This window comes from Heptranchias perlo, chromosome 30 (assembly GCF_035084215.1).
Source record: "Heptranchias perlo isolate sHepPer1 chromosome 30, sHepPer1.hap1, whole genome shotgun sequence".
NCBI classification, from domain to species: Eukaryota; Metazoa; Chordata; class Chondrichthyes; order Hexanchiformes; family Hexanchidae; genus Heptranchias; species Heptranchias perlo.
Genome location: NC_090354.1, coordinates 24,598,730 through 24,615,709, shown reverse-complemented (window position 1 = coordinate 24,615,709; position 16,980 = coordinate 24,598,730). Strand labels below are relative to the sequence as shown.

The following is a 16,980-nucleotide window of genomic DNA, read 5'->3' as shown; positions in this document are numbered from 1 at the left end:
AAATAAATATTAATTGTTCCCATTCTCTATTGTCTTTGCAAAGTCTTCACTTCCTTCTTCTGATTTGTGCCATTATGAAAAGGATCTGTTGTAAACGGGCCCTGGTCTCGGCGCGGATTATTTCCCAGGCGCAGACACTGAATCTCTAAAAAAGAGAAATATTCAGGGAAATACATTAGAGAATGAACAGATTTAAATTGGGTGAAATGAACTGTCAATAATCACACAGTCAATTGTCCCACCTTCTGTTTGAGAAATGTTTCCAGATTCCTGAAGTAGTTGTGAATAGAATCGTTTCTCCTCGGCCTGGACTCTGAGACCGGTTTCTTGACACATTCCTCTAGCTCTTCGAGCTGCCGATCCAAGAGAAGCTGAAAGTTTTCCACCTTGTCCTGGGGCCATGTGACTGAGTCCAGGTTCATACTGTAGATCTGGTTGATGTGATGCAGTGTTTGATGGACAATCTGGATCCTGTCCTGGGTCTGAGCAAAATACACACAATGACATTAGAGGAGGCCTGAATCCATTTAGGATTAGAGTAGATATGGAAAAGGACAAGGAACAATCAAACGTGAAAATACTCAACTGGAGGAGGACTAATTTCACTGAGTTGAAAGGGGATCAGTCCCAGGTGGATTCGATTCACAGATTAGCAGGTAAAAAAGTAAATAAACAACGGGGGCCTTCAAAGAGGAGATCATTTGGGTACAGACTAGACACATTCCCATGAGGGTGAAGGAAGGGCATCCAAACCATCAGTCAAGAACCAAGCTGAATACAAAAAGTACGGAGGAGAAATGAAAAAGGAAATAAGAGGGGCAAAGACATTGTAGGAGAATAGATTAGCAGGTAACATAAAAGGGAACACAAATGTTTTTTATAAGCATATAAATAGTAAAAGGTTAGTCAAAGGATAGGTGTGACTGATTAGGGGCCTTCTTGTGGAGGCAGAGTGCATGGGTGATGGACTAAATGACCACTTTGCATCTGTCCTCACTAAAGAAGAGGACGCTGTCAATGTCACAGTAAACGAGGATGTAGTAGAGAAATTGAATAGGATAAAAATAGATAAAGAGGAGGCACTTAAAATGTTGGCAGTGCTCAAAGTAGAAAAGTCACCCATGCCGGATTGAATGCATCCCAGGTTGCTGAGGGATGTAAAGGATGGAGATAATGGAAGCTCTAGCCAGAATCTTCCAATCTTCCTTACATGTGGGAGGGGTGCCAGAGGACTGGAGGATTGCAAATGTTACACCCTCGTCAAAAAAAGGGGCGAGGCATAAACCAGGGAACTACAGGCCAGTCAGTCTAATGTTGGAGGTGGGGAAACGTTTCAAGACAACGATCAGAGACAAAATGAATTGTTACTTGGAAAAATATTGGTTAATAAATGACAGCCAACATGGATTTGTTAAAGGCAAACCATGTTTGACTAAATTGATTGAGTTGTTTAACAAAGTAACGGAGAGAGTTAATGAAGGTGGTACGGTTAATGTCGTGTCCATGGGCTTTAAAAAGGCCTTCAATAAAATACCACATAATAGATTTGTTAGCAAAATTGAAGCCCATGGAATTAAAGGGGCAGTGGTGGCATGGATACGAAATTGGCTATGTGACAGAAAGCAGAGAGTAGCGTTGAGTGGTTGTTTTTCAGACTGGATGGAAGTGTGCAGTGGTATCACTTAGGGGTCAGTATTAAGACCACTGCTCTATTTGATATCTATTAATGACCTGAATTTGGGTATACAGGGCATAATTTCAAAGTTTGCAGATGATATGAAACTAGGAAATGTAGTCAAGAGTGAGGTGGGTATTAACAGACCTAGAACATAGACAGACTGATGAAATGAGCAGACACATGGCAGACAATATTTAACACAAAGAAGTGTGAAGTGATGCATTTTGGTAGGAAGAATGAGGATAGACAATATAAACTAAATGGTACCATTTTAAAGTGGATGCTGGAACAGAGAATCCCAGGGTTGTGCATCCACAAATCTTTGAAGGTGGCGGGACAAGTTGAGAAGGCTGTTACAGGCTCCTTGGCTTTATGAACAGAGGCAAAGAGTACAAAAGCAAGGATAATGTGCTATATCTTTATTAATCACTGGTTAGGCCCCAGCTGTAATATTGTATCCAATTATGTGCACCACTCTTTCGGAAAGATGCAAAGACCTTAGAGAGGGTGCAGAGGAAAGTTACCAGAATGGTACAAGGAATGAGGGACTCCAGTTACATGGAGAGATTAGAGAAGCTGGGATTGTTCTCCTTACAGCAGAGAAGGTTAAGGGGAGATTTAATAGGGTTGTTCAAAATCATGAAGGGATTTGATAAATTGTTTCCAGTGGCAAGAGGTTCACTCTCAGGAACACAGATTTAAGCTGATTGGCAAAAGAACCAAAGGCGAGATGAGGAGAATTTTTTTTACACAGCGAGTTGTAATGATCTGGAATGCGCTGCCTGAAAGGGTGATGGAAGCAGCTTCAATAATAACTTTCAAAAGGGAATTGGATAAATACTTGACGGGGAAAAGGGTAGGACTAATTGGATAGCTCTTTCAAAGAGCCAGCAATGCACGATGGGCCCAATGGCCTCCTTCTGTGCTGGACCATTCTAGGATTCTATGAATTGACCTATCCGGGATGGGGCAAAACTCACAGCCAATCACCACAGCTCAAGAGTGAGCTGGTTCGAGGGTTGAGATGAATTCAGGAGTCAGATAAAAGGCGTGAAACGATTCGAAGGAGTGAAATGGTTAAGAGGGAGTGAAATAGAGGTAGGCAGGTGGTGACAGACTGCATGATGATTAGAGGGGTTTAGATAGTGAGAGGAAGTGAGATATTTAGAGGTTGTGCGATAGTGAGAGTGATATATATAGTGAGTAAGTTACAGGGGGTGTGATAGAGAGAGAGAGAGATAGTGCTTGAGATAGTGTGAGTGAGATAGAGAGAATGAGATTGGGAGGTTGCGATTGAGTGAGTGAGATAGTGAGCGTGAGATAGAGGGACTGAGATAGTTCGAGAGAGTGCGATAGAGCGAGTGAATAGTTCTGCCATTTTCACATCAATGGGCGGCCAATTCTGGATTTAAATTTCCTGATTAAAGTTCTGATCAGGTTGTTGATCTTTCTTATACTTTCTATAAAACTCCAGTTTGAATAAAATAAAATCCAGTGTTCACTCACCTGTAACCCCTTCGAAAGTTTCATCAGGTTCAGGGGCTTGGTTTTCAGCAAGAGCCTCTCTTCAACACACACTCGGGGAAAGGGACCGCCCTGAAACAGAAGATCATCACCGTTACAGACAGCCCAGAGAGAAATACAGGAGAATCAGTGTCTCTTAATTGAATAAAGTTACCAAACCCGACACTATTTCTCCTGATATAACTTTTCATAACAAACCCTGTGTGGTTCGGATCCGGCTCTGGATGATGGTTAAACTCACCATTTCATTCAGTTTGCTCAGAGTCTCCGTGTTGAGAACTTGCTGTAACTGCAGCCTCTCACAGCCCAGACTCAGGGTCCCGGACAAGACCCACACAATCCAAAATCTCCAAACACTCGCCAAAGCCATGTTCAATCGAGCCAGGGGAAAGCGCCGATCTGAAGGGTCAGAAACCGGATCGGGTTCAGCTCCGAAACAGTTCTTGTCACTGAATGAAACTCTAGAAGGCGAATGTGGCCGCTTGTGATTCCAGAGAGACCGCCGGAGCTGCCCAGTGCTGTGGGTGTGCGGCTGGATGCTGCTGGGAGCTTTCACTGCTATGCTGTGAAATTTAAGAGGAGACACTGGCAATGTGGCATTAGATTGGAAAAGTGAAATCGGGCTGCAGGAGTTTCTGAGGTGAGGAATCTAAAAGTTGGAGATTCCTCAACCAGCGACTGGAAAATCCCCGATGGAAGATCACAACCAGCGCCTCGTTCCAGCTCAATGTTCCATCGATTTGTACCAATATTTTCAACATGGATTTTGAAAAACCCTATTGTTTCCTCAGAATTGTAAGAATTCGCATCACGGGGGCACTAAAGGGGCAGTTGTTCAGATTGATGGACTGTCTCCATTTCCCCTTTACCCCATACATCACATTCCCCCTCCACCGTCAGTATCCGATTTCCAGCTCCCTCAGTTTCTGATTCCACTTCTTCACTTCAGTTTATCATTCCCCCTCTTCTCAGTACCTAGTTCCAATTCTCCGCTCAGGTCTGATTTGCCCCTTCACTCAGAGTCTGAGTCCATCTCCCCCCAGGGTCTGATTCCCTCTTTCCCCTCAGTATCTCCTTTGTTCTCCCCTCAGAGTCACCCTCCCCTCAATATAATTACCACTCTCAGTGTTTCGTTTCCTTTCTCCCCTCGGGTTCTGATTCACTCTCTTCCCTCACTGTCAGATTCTCCCTTTCCCCACAATATTGCTTTCCCTCTCCCCTCAGACTCTAAATCACTCCTGAATACCCCTCACCTCAGGCCCTGATTCCCCCTCCCTTCCATATTTGATTCTTCCTCTTTCCGCAGGGTCTCATTTCCCCTTCCTTCCAATTATGATTCCCCCTCAGGACCTCATTTCCCCTCTTTCCATAGTGTCTGATTCCCCCTCCCCTCAATGTCTGATTCCCAAACTTTCCTCAGTTATTATTCCTTATCTCCTCTGTGCCTTGTTTACATTCTCCCCTCAGATCTGATTCCACCTTCACTCAGAGTCTGATCCTGTCGGCGGATTTCTCCGTTACTGTTGCAACGATGGGTTGTTAATCCATCAACAATAACTTCCACATGATTTGAGCCCAAGTGGTTATAAAAAGCAAGTTTAATAGATTGACTAACAACAGAGATGCACTACAGCTGTCTTCAACATTACATTCAACAGTATTATAGTTATAATACAACAGTCTACAGATTACATTAAATGACAAGCAGTCAATGCAACCTGATGGACTATCAACTGTACCCTCGTGAGAGCTCGAACTTTTGGGAGGGAGCTTGCCCTATCTTTCTACTGTTCAGCTGCATTGTTCTATATGTAAGCACCACTGGTCTTATCTCCTGTTTGTAAACCATCCTACTGTGTTGACTCTCCAAAAACTACCAAGGATTGTTTAATGTCTTAGTGTTTATGTAGCCTTTCACCATTATCAGGTCTTAGTATGGTGAAAAGTCTTCGAACTTAAACGTTAACTCTGTCTGTTTCTTTCTCCACAGATGCTGCCTGACTTGCTGAGCTTCTCCAGCATTTTCTGCTTTTATCTTATTATATTTATACTAAGTTAGGACACCCTGTCTCGTGAATCTTACTGTTTTTCACTATTCAGTACCTCAGCACACTTTCAACGACCTCTTGGGTTTCTGTAAGTTACTTTCCTCAGAGATTGGACCTTTTCTGTCCTATTTTCTATGCTTGTTTTAAACCATATTCTTACACATCCCAACTCACTACCACCAGCCCAGGGTCTCATTCTCTCTCTCCCCTCAGTATATGATCTGTTATCCCCTGAGGGACTGGTTCACTCTCCCCTCAATACAAGATTAACCCTCTCATCAGTGTTTAAGTTCTCTTCTCCCCGCAGTACCTGATTAACCCTCTTCCCTCAGTTTTATGATGCCTCTTAACCTCAGTTTCTTCTTCCCCTCTCCACTCAGTGTCTGATTACAATTCCCCCTCAAATCTGATTCTCCCTTGACTCAGAGTTTGATCCCACATCGCGCTAGGATCCGATTACGTCTCTCCCCTCAGACTCTGTTTCCTTTCTCCCGTCTGATACACCCCTCTCCTCTGTATCTGATTCCCCTTGTCTCCTTAGTGTCTAATTCCCCCATTTCATCCGGGGGCTAATTAACCTTCTTGGTTTCAGGAGACTTGTGCTGTTGGACACGATTAGGGAGAGAAACCACGCCTAAAAGAAGAGAGTCACTCTAACAATTTATACGGTCAAATGAACACTGACCAACCAGTGACCGTTAATTTGATAAGAAACATACATCTCCATGGTATTTCTCCTGATATGATTTTTCATAACAAACAGATCCTGTGTGGTTCGGATCCGGCTTTCGTTGCTGTTTAAACTCACCATTTCATTCAGTTTCCTCAGAGTCTCTCTGTTGAGAACTTGCTGTAACTGCAGCCTCTCACAGCCCAGACTCAGGGTCCCGGAAAACAAGACCCACACAATCCAAAATCTCCAAACACTCGCCAAATCCATATTCAACCGACCCATTGGTAAAACGCCGATTTGAAGGATGAGAAACTGAGCGGATCGCGGTTCAGCTCCGAAAACGGTTCTGAATGAAACTCTGGAAGTCGAAATGTCGCCGCTTGTGATCCCGGAGCTGCCGAGTCCTGTGGGTGTGCGGCTGGATACTGCTGTGAGCTCTCACTGCCATGCTGTCGGCTTTAAGAGGAGAGACTGGCAATGTTTGGCATTACATTCGAAATGTGAAATCTGGCCGCAGGCGTTTTGGGAGGAGCTGCAGGAGAGCAATAATTTGTGCGGTTCCTTTCTGAGGTGAGGAATCCAAAAGCTGGAGATTCGTGAACCAGCGACTGGAAGATCCCCCATCGAAGATCACAACCAGCGCTCGGTCCCAGCTCAATGTTGTCTGGATTCGAATCAAGGGGGCACTGAAGTGGTGTCGGGGGCAGAGTCTGTATTGGGGGAGTGCGGACATGTATTGGGGGCTGTATTTTATAATCCGGGTTATAGTGACACCGACAGCGGTGATCCCGGTGCCGCGGCTTTTAGTGCTGACATTCGGCTCCATGGAGAGCGATTCCCTTTTAAATCCACTCTCTCCCCGGTGTGCTCACATCGTGCTTTTACTGTTCACACTTCGCGGGCTGGACATTGCAGAGAGCCCGGCTCACAGTGCAGGGTCACGGTTTGATGCTGTCTGTCCGATTCCCCTGTCGGATATTCTGCTCTTTAAGTAGAAAAAGTTCCTCATTTCTCGGTTGTTTTTTGGAGGTTTCTTGAGATTTTCTTCTCCAAGAATATTTAATCTGCTCGGACTCTGAATCCGAAGGAAGAACCGACTCCTTTTCTTTCATCGTTTCTTTCTTTTCTCTCTCCCGGGAAAGTGTCCGTGTCAGTTTGTCTGTGAAAATGAGCCTTGTGTCAATTTCACCGAAAGCGAAAGTGACGAGTCTCGTCATTTCCGAAATTGAGGAGTGTTTGTAAACAGAACGGATCACCCTGAGAGCGAGTGAGGGGGATCTGGGAAAAGGTTTGGGATATCCGGGATACCCCGGTTACTGGGGAAACATCACAAAATCACTCTCAGCTGTAACTACAAACAAAAACTTCTCCATGAGTGAATCTGGGACCGAATCTCACCAGCAGCACCTGTGGACAGCGGCAGTGAGTGATTTGGGCTTGAATTAAACAATCATATTCCAGCAACTTAAAGAGATACTGTTTTGGTGAAAACCTTTTCATCACATCGTTTAGTTTTGACATTTTTAATTGCCCTTCCAAGGCTGGGGATCAATGGTTATCGGGAGAGCTAAGAGTAAAACTGAAATTTTAAAAATACCTATAAAATAGGCTAATGCTTTAATAATTATTAATAGTTCAGAAGGGAGGCGAAAAGGGGATCAGGAAGTTTAAAAGGGAGTCTGAAACGCACCGGTGGGCAATATACTGAGAAATAGCAAGGAATCTTATCTGCACATTGTTGGCCAGGGGCTGCAAAAAACTACTGAGTTTATTCCGAATTGCTAACACTCAGGCAAAAGTAACTTTTGAACTGCAGTGACCTGGAGTTCAGTCACTGGTCTGAGCTGGCTGGAACCAGTTTGAATTAGCTACGCTTCTAAGGGACAAAGGGGCTGTGATGAGACACCAGTCCTTATTTAGAAAAGGAGTAATGAGGTGATGCTACCTAACCCCTTGGAACAGAGCCAATCAGGGGATGACACCGACCACTCGAGCAAATCTAAGCCAACGGGAGAAAGACAACACCACTCGAAGAGATAAGACTTGGGAATAAGAATGAAGCATTGCAGGCTTGGTGCCAGTGTGCGAGACTCCGGAGACTAACCATCGCGGAAGTGGAAGACCTTATGTCAGGGACATGGAGATGACGTCAAGAGAGAGAGAACGGAACGCCTGGCCAGCGTCAGCTCTCCTTTCCGGGTAATATAATATCCTTTCTATTCTGTGACCACCCAGGGAGTGTCAGAGAAACATAGTGGGTGTGCGTTTAAATCCTAGTTTGGGTATAAAACTGTATAACCTGCTGTAAACTGCATGCCTATATCTAACCAGACGTATAAGCTATATGTACATGATCTAACAACGTTAATAAAGCGAATTGAGAATTAAGAGAGAATTGACTCCTCTCCTCTTTGTACTAAGCCAATAACCGTAACTGGTGACATCCAGTCAACAACATCTATATATAATATATTAATACACTTACATTGGTGCACATTTCCTTCTGCATCACTTGATTTCCTGATGTCACGTCTGTGTCACAATTTTTGTGTTAACTTTGTTCCATTATAAATTGCTATGCCGACATTTATAATGTCTCTGGCTGGTGTGAACTTGACAGTCTGATTGCATAAACTGGCGACTGGCTCAGATAGTTCAAATGAAAAGAAGTAGGGATATTGATGGGAGTGAGTGGGTGGTAGGTGTAGAGCGAGTAGTGGGAAGATGAAATGGTAAGCAATGCAAAGGAGGTGAATGTGGGGGCAAAACCGACCATTGAACTCCCCATGTGAATCACTACTGGAGATCGAATACTATTTTGGCCACAAACCTCACTTCCCGTTGACAAAAATTTTGGTAAAATTTTGTCAACATTTCCCATTGTAAATTGCGATGTCCACATTTGCAATTCAAGTTTGATATTTCAACTGTCAAGATGTAGTTGCAGCCTCTGGCCATGAGGGTGATATTTTCGTATCTTCACGTTCTTCCCTTGGAGGGAATAGTGTGCAGTAGTGGAAGGATTCACAGGTTGACGAACAGTCTGACAGGCTGCACTGGTACATTCTTTCCATGTCCGTAACCATCTCTATACCAGCTGATAAGGTGATTGGTCCTGTACAATGGGAAGCCTTTATGGGCTCCCATAACCCATACAAATAGGGAGCCCCCACATCCACCGGACAACAGTAGCTGGCTGGATGACAGCGTAGAATTCAGAGCCCAAGCTCCGGTCTCCACTCACTGGGACTATCTGGAGCTGGGTTTGAGCTCTCCACCTTCTGACTCAGAGGTGGGAATACTAAAACTAAGGCAAAGGTTCACTCCAGGTAATGAGATAATTCTGTGGAATGAGTTTCTGAAGTCTCCCCATCTTGCATATCAAATGTGTATATCGATCAACTGACTGTGGGGAAAGCCTGGTGAAATTTGCTAATAAAAAGTGTAAGGATTGTCTGTGAAGGGCTGGGAGCACATATAGATAAATGAGGAAATGTTGCACTTGAGTGTAAATAAATGGCAAAGATCCCTCATCAGTTTATTAATTTGAAAATGGAACCTGAGGAGGATGTAGAATGGAAGTATTGAGATAAATATACAAAAGAAAGTGTAAAGAGAGTAAAATGGGGGCACAGGGAAAGGAAGGATAAAACTTTAATGCATCTGAAATATGAAATGATTGGAGGGTGGCAATAAATAATGGGCCCCTTTAGTGTTAACCCAGCTACAGGGCAATTTATGGAGTCCATAATCTGGGAGGAAATTTATGAACACTTGAAGAGACATGGGCCCATTAGGGGCAGTCATCATGAATCTGTAATTGACAGGTTGTGTTTCGATAATTCAATTAACTTTTTCAAGGAAGTCACATATATAAATAAAGGAATGTAGTCAGGGTTATAGTTATAGATTTTCAAAATGTGTAAGATAAAATGCCACACAAGAGACTTTCATTCCCACTCTCCACTGATTCCCCTCCCCACTCATTGCCTGATGTCCCTTCCACTCATTGTCTGATTTCCCCTTCTATAGTCGTTGACAGATCCTCCAAATCCCCTCCCCTCTAGGTATGTCGGAATGTCCCTTTCCGCTTAATGCCTCCAATTTTATGAATGACATGAAAGCAAGGAAGTTATGCTGAACCTTTATAAATCACTGGTTAGGCCTCAGTTGGTGAATTGTATCCATTTCTGGGCACCATACTTTAAGAAGAATGTCAAGGCCTTAGAGAGGGTGCAGTGGTGATTGATTAGAATTTTATCAGGGATGCAGGACTTCAGTTTCATGGAGAGACTAGAGAAGCTGAGGTTGTTCTCCTTAGAGCAGAGAAGGTTACGGGGAGATTTAATATAGATGTTCAGAATCATGAAGGGTTTTGATAAAATAAATATGGAGAAACTGTCTCTGGTGGCGGACGTGCTGAAGCACAGAGCAGGCATTACAAACAGAGTGAATCATGAACCGAGTGGGAACTTGAGAATATAATAAGAGTGGGAATTAGGTTTAGAGGAGGTGATAAATTTGGATGAAGCATTAGAAAGGAGAAACAAGGTGCACAAAGGATTGGGAGCAACAGACAGCACTAGAGTAAGAAATAGTAGAGTATTAGGTGGGATCGGACTAAAAGACAAAACGAGAGGTCTAAGAGAGGTTTAGAGTGCATGTGTATAAACGCACAATGTGTGGTAAATAAGGTCTGTGAGCTGCAGGTGCAAATAGCCATATGGGAATATGACGTAGCGGCGATAACGGAGGCCTGGCTCAAAAAAGGGCAGGATTGGGTGCCAAATATTCCTGGAGACAAGGTGTTCAGGAATGATAGTGAAGGAAAAAAAGAAAATGGGGGTGGGGGTTGTTGGTGGTAATATTGATGAAGGAGAATATTGTAGTGCTGGAGAGAAAGGAAGTCCTTGAGGGGTCAAGGATAGAATCTATTTGGTTAGAGATAAGAAACCATAGAGGCGCCATTACATTACTGGGTGCATTCTATAGGTCGCCAACTAGTGGGAAGAATATAGAGGAGGAAATTTGCCTGCAAATTATAGAGAGGTGCAAGAACTGCAGAGTAGTGATGATGGGGGACTTCAACTAATATAGACTGGGATAGTAATAGTATAAATGGCAAAGAGGAGGAGGAATTTCTGAAGTGTGTTCAGGAGAACTTTCTTGATCAGTACGTTTCCGGCCCAATGAGGAAGGAAGCATTGCTGGATCTAGTTCTGGGGAATGAAGTGGGTCAAGTGGAGCAAGTGTCAGTGGGGGAACTTTTAGGGAACCGTGATCATAGTATCATAAGGTTTAGATTAGTTATGGAAAAGGAGAAGGAGCAATCTAGAGTGAAAATACTTAACCAGAGGAGGGCCAATTTCAGTGGGTTGAGAATGGATCGGGCCCAGGTAAATTGGAATCAATGTTTGGCAAGCAAAACTGTAATCGAACAATGGGCGGAATTTAAAGAGGAAATGGTTCCAGTACAGTCTACATACATTCCCATGAGGGGGAAAGGTAGGGCAACCAAAGTCAGAGCTCCCTGGATGACAAAAGAGATAGAAAGTAAGATGAAGCAGAAAACGACAGATGTCAGGTTGATAATACAGGTGAGAACCAGGCTGAATATAGAAAGTACAGAGGAGAAGTGAAAAAGGAAATAAGAGGGGCAAAGAGAGTGCATGAAAATAGAGTGGCGGCAAACATAAAAGGGAATCCAAAAGTCTTCTATAGGCATATAAATAGTGAATGGGTAGTAAGAGGAGGGGTGGGGCCAATTAGGGACCAAAAATGAGATCTATGCATGGAGGCAGAGGGCATGGCTTGTTTTTTTTTTATTCGTTCATGGGATGTGGGCATCGCTGGCGAAGCTGGCATTTATTGCCCATCCCTAATTGCCCTTGAGAAGGTGGTGGTGAGCCGCCTTCTTGAACTGCTGCAGTCCGTGTGGTGAAGGTTCTCCCACAGTGCTGTTAGGAAGGGAGTTCCAGGATTTTGACCCAGCGACGATGAAGGAACGGTGATATATTTCCAAGTCGGGATGGTGTGTGACTTGGAGGGGAACGTGTAGGTGGTGTTGTTCCCATGTGCCTGCTGCTCTTGTCTTTCTAGGTGGTAGAGGTCGCGGGTTTGGGAGGTGCTGCCGAAGAAGCCTTGGTGAGTTGCTGCAGTGCATCCTGTGGATGGTACACACTGCAGCCACAGTGCACCGGTGGTGAAGGGAGTGAATGTTTAGGTTGGTGGATGGGGTGCCAATCAAGCGGGCTGCTTTGTCCTGGATGGTGTCGAGCTTCTTGAGTATTGTTGGAGCTGCACTCATCCAGGCAAGTGGAGAGTATTCCATCACACTCCTGACTTGTGCCTTGTAGATGGTGGAAAGGCTTTGGGGAGTCAGGAGGTGAGTCATTCGCCGCAGAATACCCAGCCTCTTACCTGCTCTTGTAGCCACAGTATTTATATGGCTGGTCCAGTTAAGTTTCTGGTCAATGGTGACCCCCAGGATGTTGCTGGTGGGGGATTCAGCGATGGTAATGCCGTTGAATGTCAAGGGGAGGTGGTTAGATTCTCTCTTATTAGAGATGGTCATTGCCTGGCACTTGACTGGCGCGAATGTTACTTGCCACTTATGAGCCCAAGCCTGGATGTTGTCCAGGTCTTGCTGCATGCGGGCTCGGACTGCTTCATTATCTGAGGGGTTGCGAATGGAACTGAACATTGTGCAATCATCAGCGAAGATCCCCATTTCTGACCTTATGATGGAGGGAAGGTCATTGATGAAGCAGCTGAAGATGGTTGGGCCCATTACACTGCCCTGAGGAACTCCTGCAGCAATGCCTTGGGGCTGAGATGATTGGCCTCCAACAACCACTACCATCTTCCTTTGTGCTAGGTATGACTCCAGCCACTGGAGAGTTTTCCCCCTGATTCCCATTGACTTCAATTTTACTAGGGCTCCTTGGTGCCACACTTGGTCAAATGCTGCCTTGATGTCAAGGGCAGTCACTCTCACCTCACCTCTGGAATTCAGCTCTTTTGTCCATGTTTGGACCAAGGCTGTAATGAGGTCTGGAGCCGAGTGGTCCTGGCGGAACCCAAACTGAGCATCGGTGAGCAGGTTATTGGTGAGTAAGTGCTGCTTGATAGCACTGTCGACGACACCTTCCATCACTATGCTGATGATTGAGAGTAGACTGATGGGGCGGTAATTGGCTGGATTGGATTTGTCCTGCTTTTTGTGGACAGGACATACCTGGGCAATTTTCCACATTGTCGGGGAGATGCCAGTGTTGTAGCTGTACTGGAACAGCTTGGCTGGAGGCACGACTAGTTCTGGAGCACAAGTCTTCAGCACGACAGCTGGGATGTTGTCGGGGCCCATAGCCTTTGCTGTATCCAGTGCACTCAGCCGTTTCTTGATATCACGTGGAGTGAATCGAATTGGCTGAAGACTGGCTTCTATGATGGTGGGAATATCAGGAGGAGGCCGAGGTGGATCATCCACGCGGAACTTTTGGCTGAAGATGGTTGCAAATGCTTCAGACTTGTCCTTTGCACTCACGTGCTGGACTCCACCATCATTGCAGATGGGGATGTTTGCAGAGCCTCCTCCTCCCGTTAGTTGTTTAATTGTCCACCACCATTCACGACTGGATGTGGCAGGACTGCAGAGCTTTGATCTGATCCGTTGGTTGTGGAATTGCTTAGCTCTGTCTATAGCATGTTGCTTCCACTGTTTAGCATGCATGTAGTCCTGAGTTGTAGCTTCACCAGGTTGGCACCTCATTTTTAGGTACGCCTGGTGCTGCTCCTACTCCTGGCCTGCTCTTCTACACTTCTCATTGAACCAGGGTTGTTCCCCTGGCTTGTTGGTAATGGTAGAGTGAGGAATATGCCGGGCCATGAGGTTACAGATTGTGCTGGAATACAATTCTGCTGCTGGCCCACAGCGCTTCATGGATGCCTAGTTTTGAGCTGCTGGATCTGTTCTGAATCTATCCCATTTAGCATGGTGGTAGTACCACACAACACGTTGGATGGTGTCCTCAGTGCGAAGTCGGGACTTCGTCTCCACGAGGACTGTGCGGTGGTCACTCCTACCAATACTGTCATGGACAGATGCATTTACGACAGGTAGATTGGTGAGGATGAGGTCAAGTAAGTTTTTCCCTCGTGTTAGTTCATTCACCACCTGCAGAAGGCCCAGTCTGGCAGCTATGTCCTTCAGGACTCGGCCAGCTCAAGTCAGTAGTGGTGCTACCGAGCCACTCTTGGCGATGGACATTGAAGTCCCCCACCCAGAGTAGAGTCTGTGCCCTCGCTGCCCTCAGTGCTTCTCAACATGGAGGAGGACTGATTCATCAGCTGAGGGAGGGCGGTAGGTGGTAATGAGCAGGAGGTTTCCTTGCCCATATTTGACCTGATGCCATGAGGTCCTGAGTCAATGTTGAGGACTCCCAGGGCCACTCCCTCCTGACTGTTTCTCACTGCACCACCACCTTCTGATCAGTCTGTCCTGCTGGTGGGACAGGACGTACCCAGGGATGGTGATGGAAGAGTCTGGGACATTGGCTGAAAGGTATGATTCTGTGAGTATGGCTTTGTCAGAATGTTGCCTGACTCATCTGTGGGACAGTTCTCCCAATTTTGGCACAAGTCCCCACATGTTAGTGAGGAGGAATTTGCAGGGTCGATCTAGGCTTGGTTTGCCTTTGTCATGTCCAGTGGTCCATCCGGTTTTATTCTTATTGTGACTTTTTTTAAAGCGAGGTTTTATAACTGAGTGGCTTGGGCTCGGCCATTTCAGAGGGCAATTAAGAATCAACCACATTGCTGTGGGTCTGGAGTCACATAAAGGCCAGACCAGGTAAGGGCGGCAGGCTTCCTTCCCTAAAGGACATTAGTGAACCAGATGGGTTTTTACGACAATCTGGTAGTTTTCATGGCCACCAATTACTGATACTAGGATTGAATTCCAGATTTTATTTCATTAATTGAATTTAATTAATTGAATTTAAATTCCCCAGCTGATGTGGCAGGATTTGAATTCATGACTCTGGATTATTAGTCCAGGACTCTGGATTACTAGTCCAGGACTCTGGATTACTAGTCCGGTAACATAACCACGATGCTACCGTACCCTTGTAGGAACATCGGAACAGGAGTAGGCCATTCAGCCCCTCGTGCCTGCTCCGCCATTTGATAAGATCATGGCTGATCTGTGATCTAACTCCATATACCTGCCTTTGGCCCATATCCCTTAATACCTTTGGTTGCCAAAAAGCTATTTATCTCACATTTAAATTTAGCAATTGAGCTAGTATCATTTGCCGTTTGCAGAAGAGAGTTCCAAACTTCTACCACACTTTGTGTGTAAAAATGTTTTCTAATCTCGCTCCTGAAAGGCCTGGCTCTAATTTTTAGACTGTGCCCTCTACTCCTAGAATCCCCAACCAGCGGAAATAGTTTCTCTCGATCCACCCGATCCGTTCCCCTTAATATCTTATAAACTTCGATCAGATCACCCCTTAACTTTCGAAACTCTAGAGAAAACAACCCCAATTTGTGTAATCTCTCCTCGTAACTTAACCCTTGAATTTGAAATGAATAATTTGCATCTGTCTTTACCAAAGAAGAAGATGCTGCTACAGTATCTCTTTAAATTGCTGTAATATGATTGTTCAATTCAAGCCCAAATCACTCACTGCCGCTGTCCACAGGTGGTGCTGGTGAGATTCGGTCCCAGATTCACTCATGGAGAAGTTTTTGTTTGTAGTTACAGCTGAGAGTGATTTTGTGATGTTCCCGAGTAACCGGGGTATCCCGGATATCCCAAACCTTTTCCCAGCTCCCCCTCACTCCCTCTCAGGGTGATCCGTTCTGTTTACAAACACTCCTCAATTTCGGAAATGACGAGACTCGTCACTTTCCCTGAGGCACTTTCGCTTTCGGTGAAATTGACACAAGGCTCATTTTCACAGACAAACTGACACGGACACTTTCCCGGGAGAGAGAAAAGAAAGAAACGATGAAAGAAAAGGAGTCGGTTCTTCCTTCGGATTCAGAGTCCGAGCAGATTAAATATTCTTGGAGAACAAAATCTCAAGAAACCTCCAAAAAACAACCGAGAAATGAGGAACTTTTTCGACTTAAAGATCAGAATCTCCGACAGGGGAATCGGACAGACAGCATCAGACCGTGACCCTGCACTGTGAGCCGGGCTCTCTGCAATGTCCAGCCCGCGAAGTGTGAACAGTAAAAGCACGATGTGAGCACACCGGGGAGAGAGTGGATTTAAAAGGGAATCGCTCTCCATGGAGCCGAATGTCAGCACTAAAAGCCGCGGCACCGGGATCACCGCTGTCGGTGTCACTATAACCCGGATTATAAAATACAGCCCCCAATACATGTCCGCACTCCCCCAATACAGACTCTGCCCCCGACACCACTTCAGTGCCCCCTTGATTCGAATCCAGACAACATTGAGCTGGGACCGAGCGCTGGTTGTGATCTTCGATGGGGGATTTTCCAGTCGCTGGTTCACGAATCTCCAGCTTTTAGATTCCTCACCTCAGAAAGGAACCGCACAAATTATTGCTCTCCTGCGGCCAGATTTCACTTTTCGAATGTAATCCAAACATTCCCAGTCTCCCCTCTTAAAGCCGACAGCATGGCAGTGAGAGCTCCCAGCAGTATCCAGCCGCACACCCACAGGACTCGGCAGCTCAGGCAACCGCTCCGGGATCACAAGCGGCGACATTTCGACTTCCAGAGTTTCATTCAGAACCGTTTTCGGAGCTGAACCGCGATCCGCTCAGTTTCTCATCCTTCAAATCGGCGTTTTACCCATGGGTCGGTTGAACATGGATTTGGCGAGTGTTTGGAGATTTTGGATTGTTTTGGTCTTGTTTCCCTGGACCCTGAGTCTGGGCTGTGAGAGGCTGCAGTTACAGCAAGTTCTCAACAGAGAGACTCTGAGGAAACTGAATGAAATGGTGAGTTTAAACAGCATCCAGAGCCGGATCCGAACCACACAGGGTGTGTTTGTTATGAAAAGTTATATCAGAAGAAAT

The 16,980-nt window shown here is 45.4% G+C and overlaps 1 protein-coding gene across 1 annotated transcript; it reads right to left on the bottom strand.

The window, feature by feature from the left end:
* Window positions 1–46: 46 nt before the first annotated feature.
* On the bottom strand, window positions 47–3,572 carry LOC137300075 (interferon alpha-21-like). The gene is made up of 4 exons (XM_067969171.1): window positions 3,444–3,572; window positions 3,185–3,274; window positions 243–482; window positions 47–145 (listed from the first exon to the last, which is right to left on the bottom strand). The coding sequence occupies exons 1-4, from the start codon at window positions 3,570–3,572 to the stop codon at window positions 47–49; spliced, it is 558 nt and encodes a 185-aa protein (XP_067825272.1).
* Window positions 3,573–16,980: the final 13,408 nt, after the last annotated feature.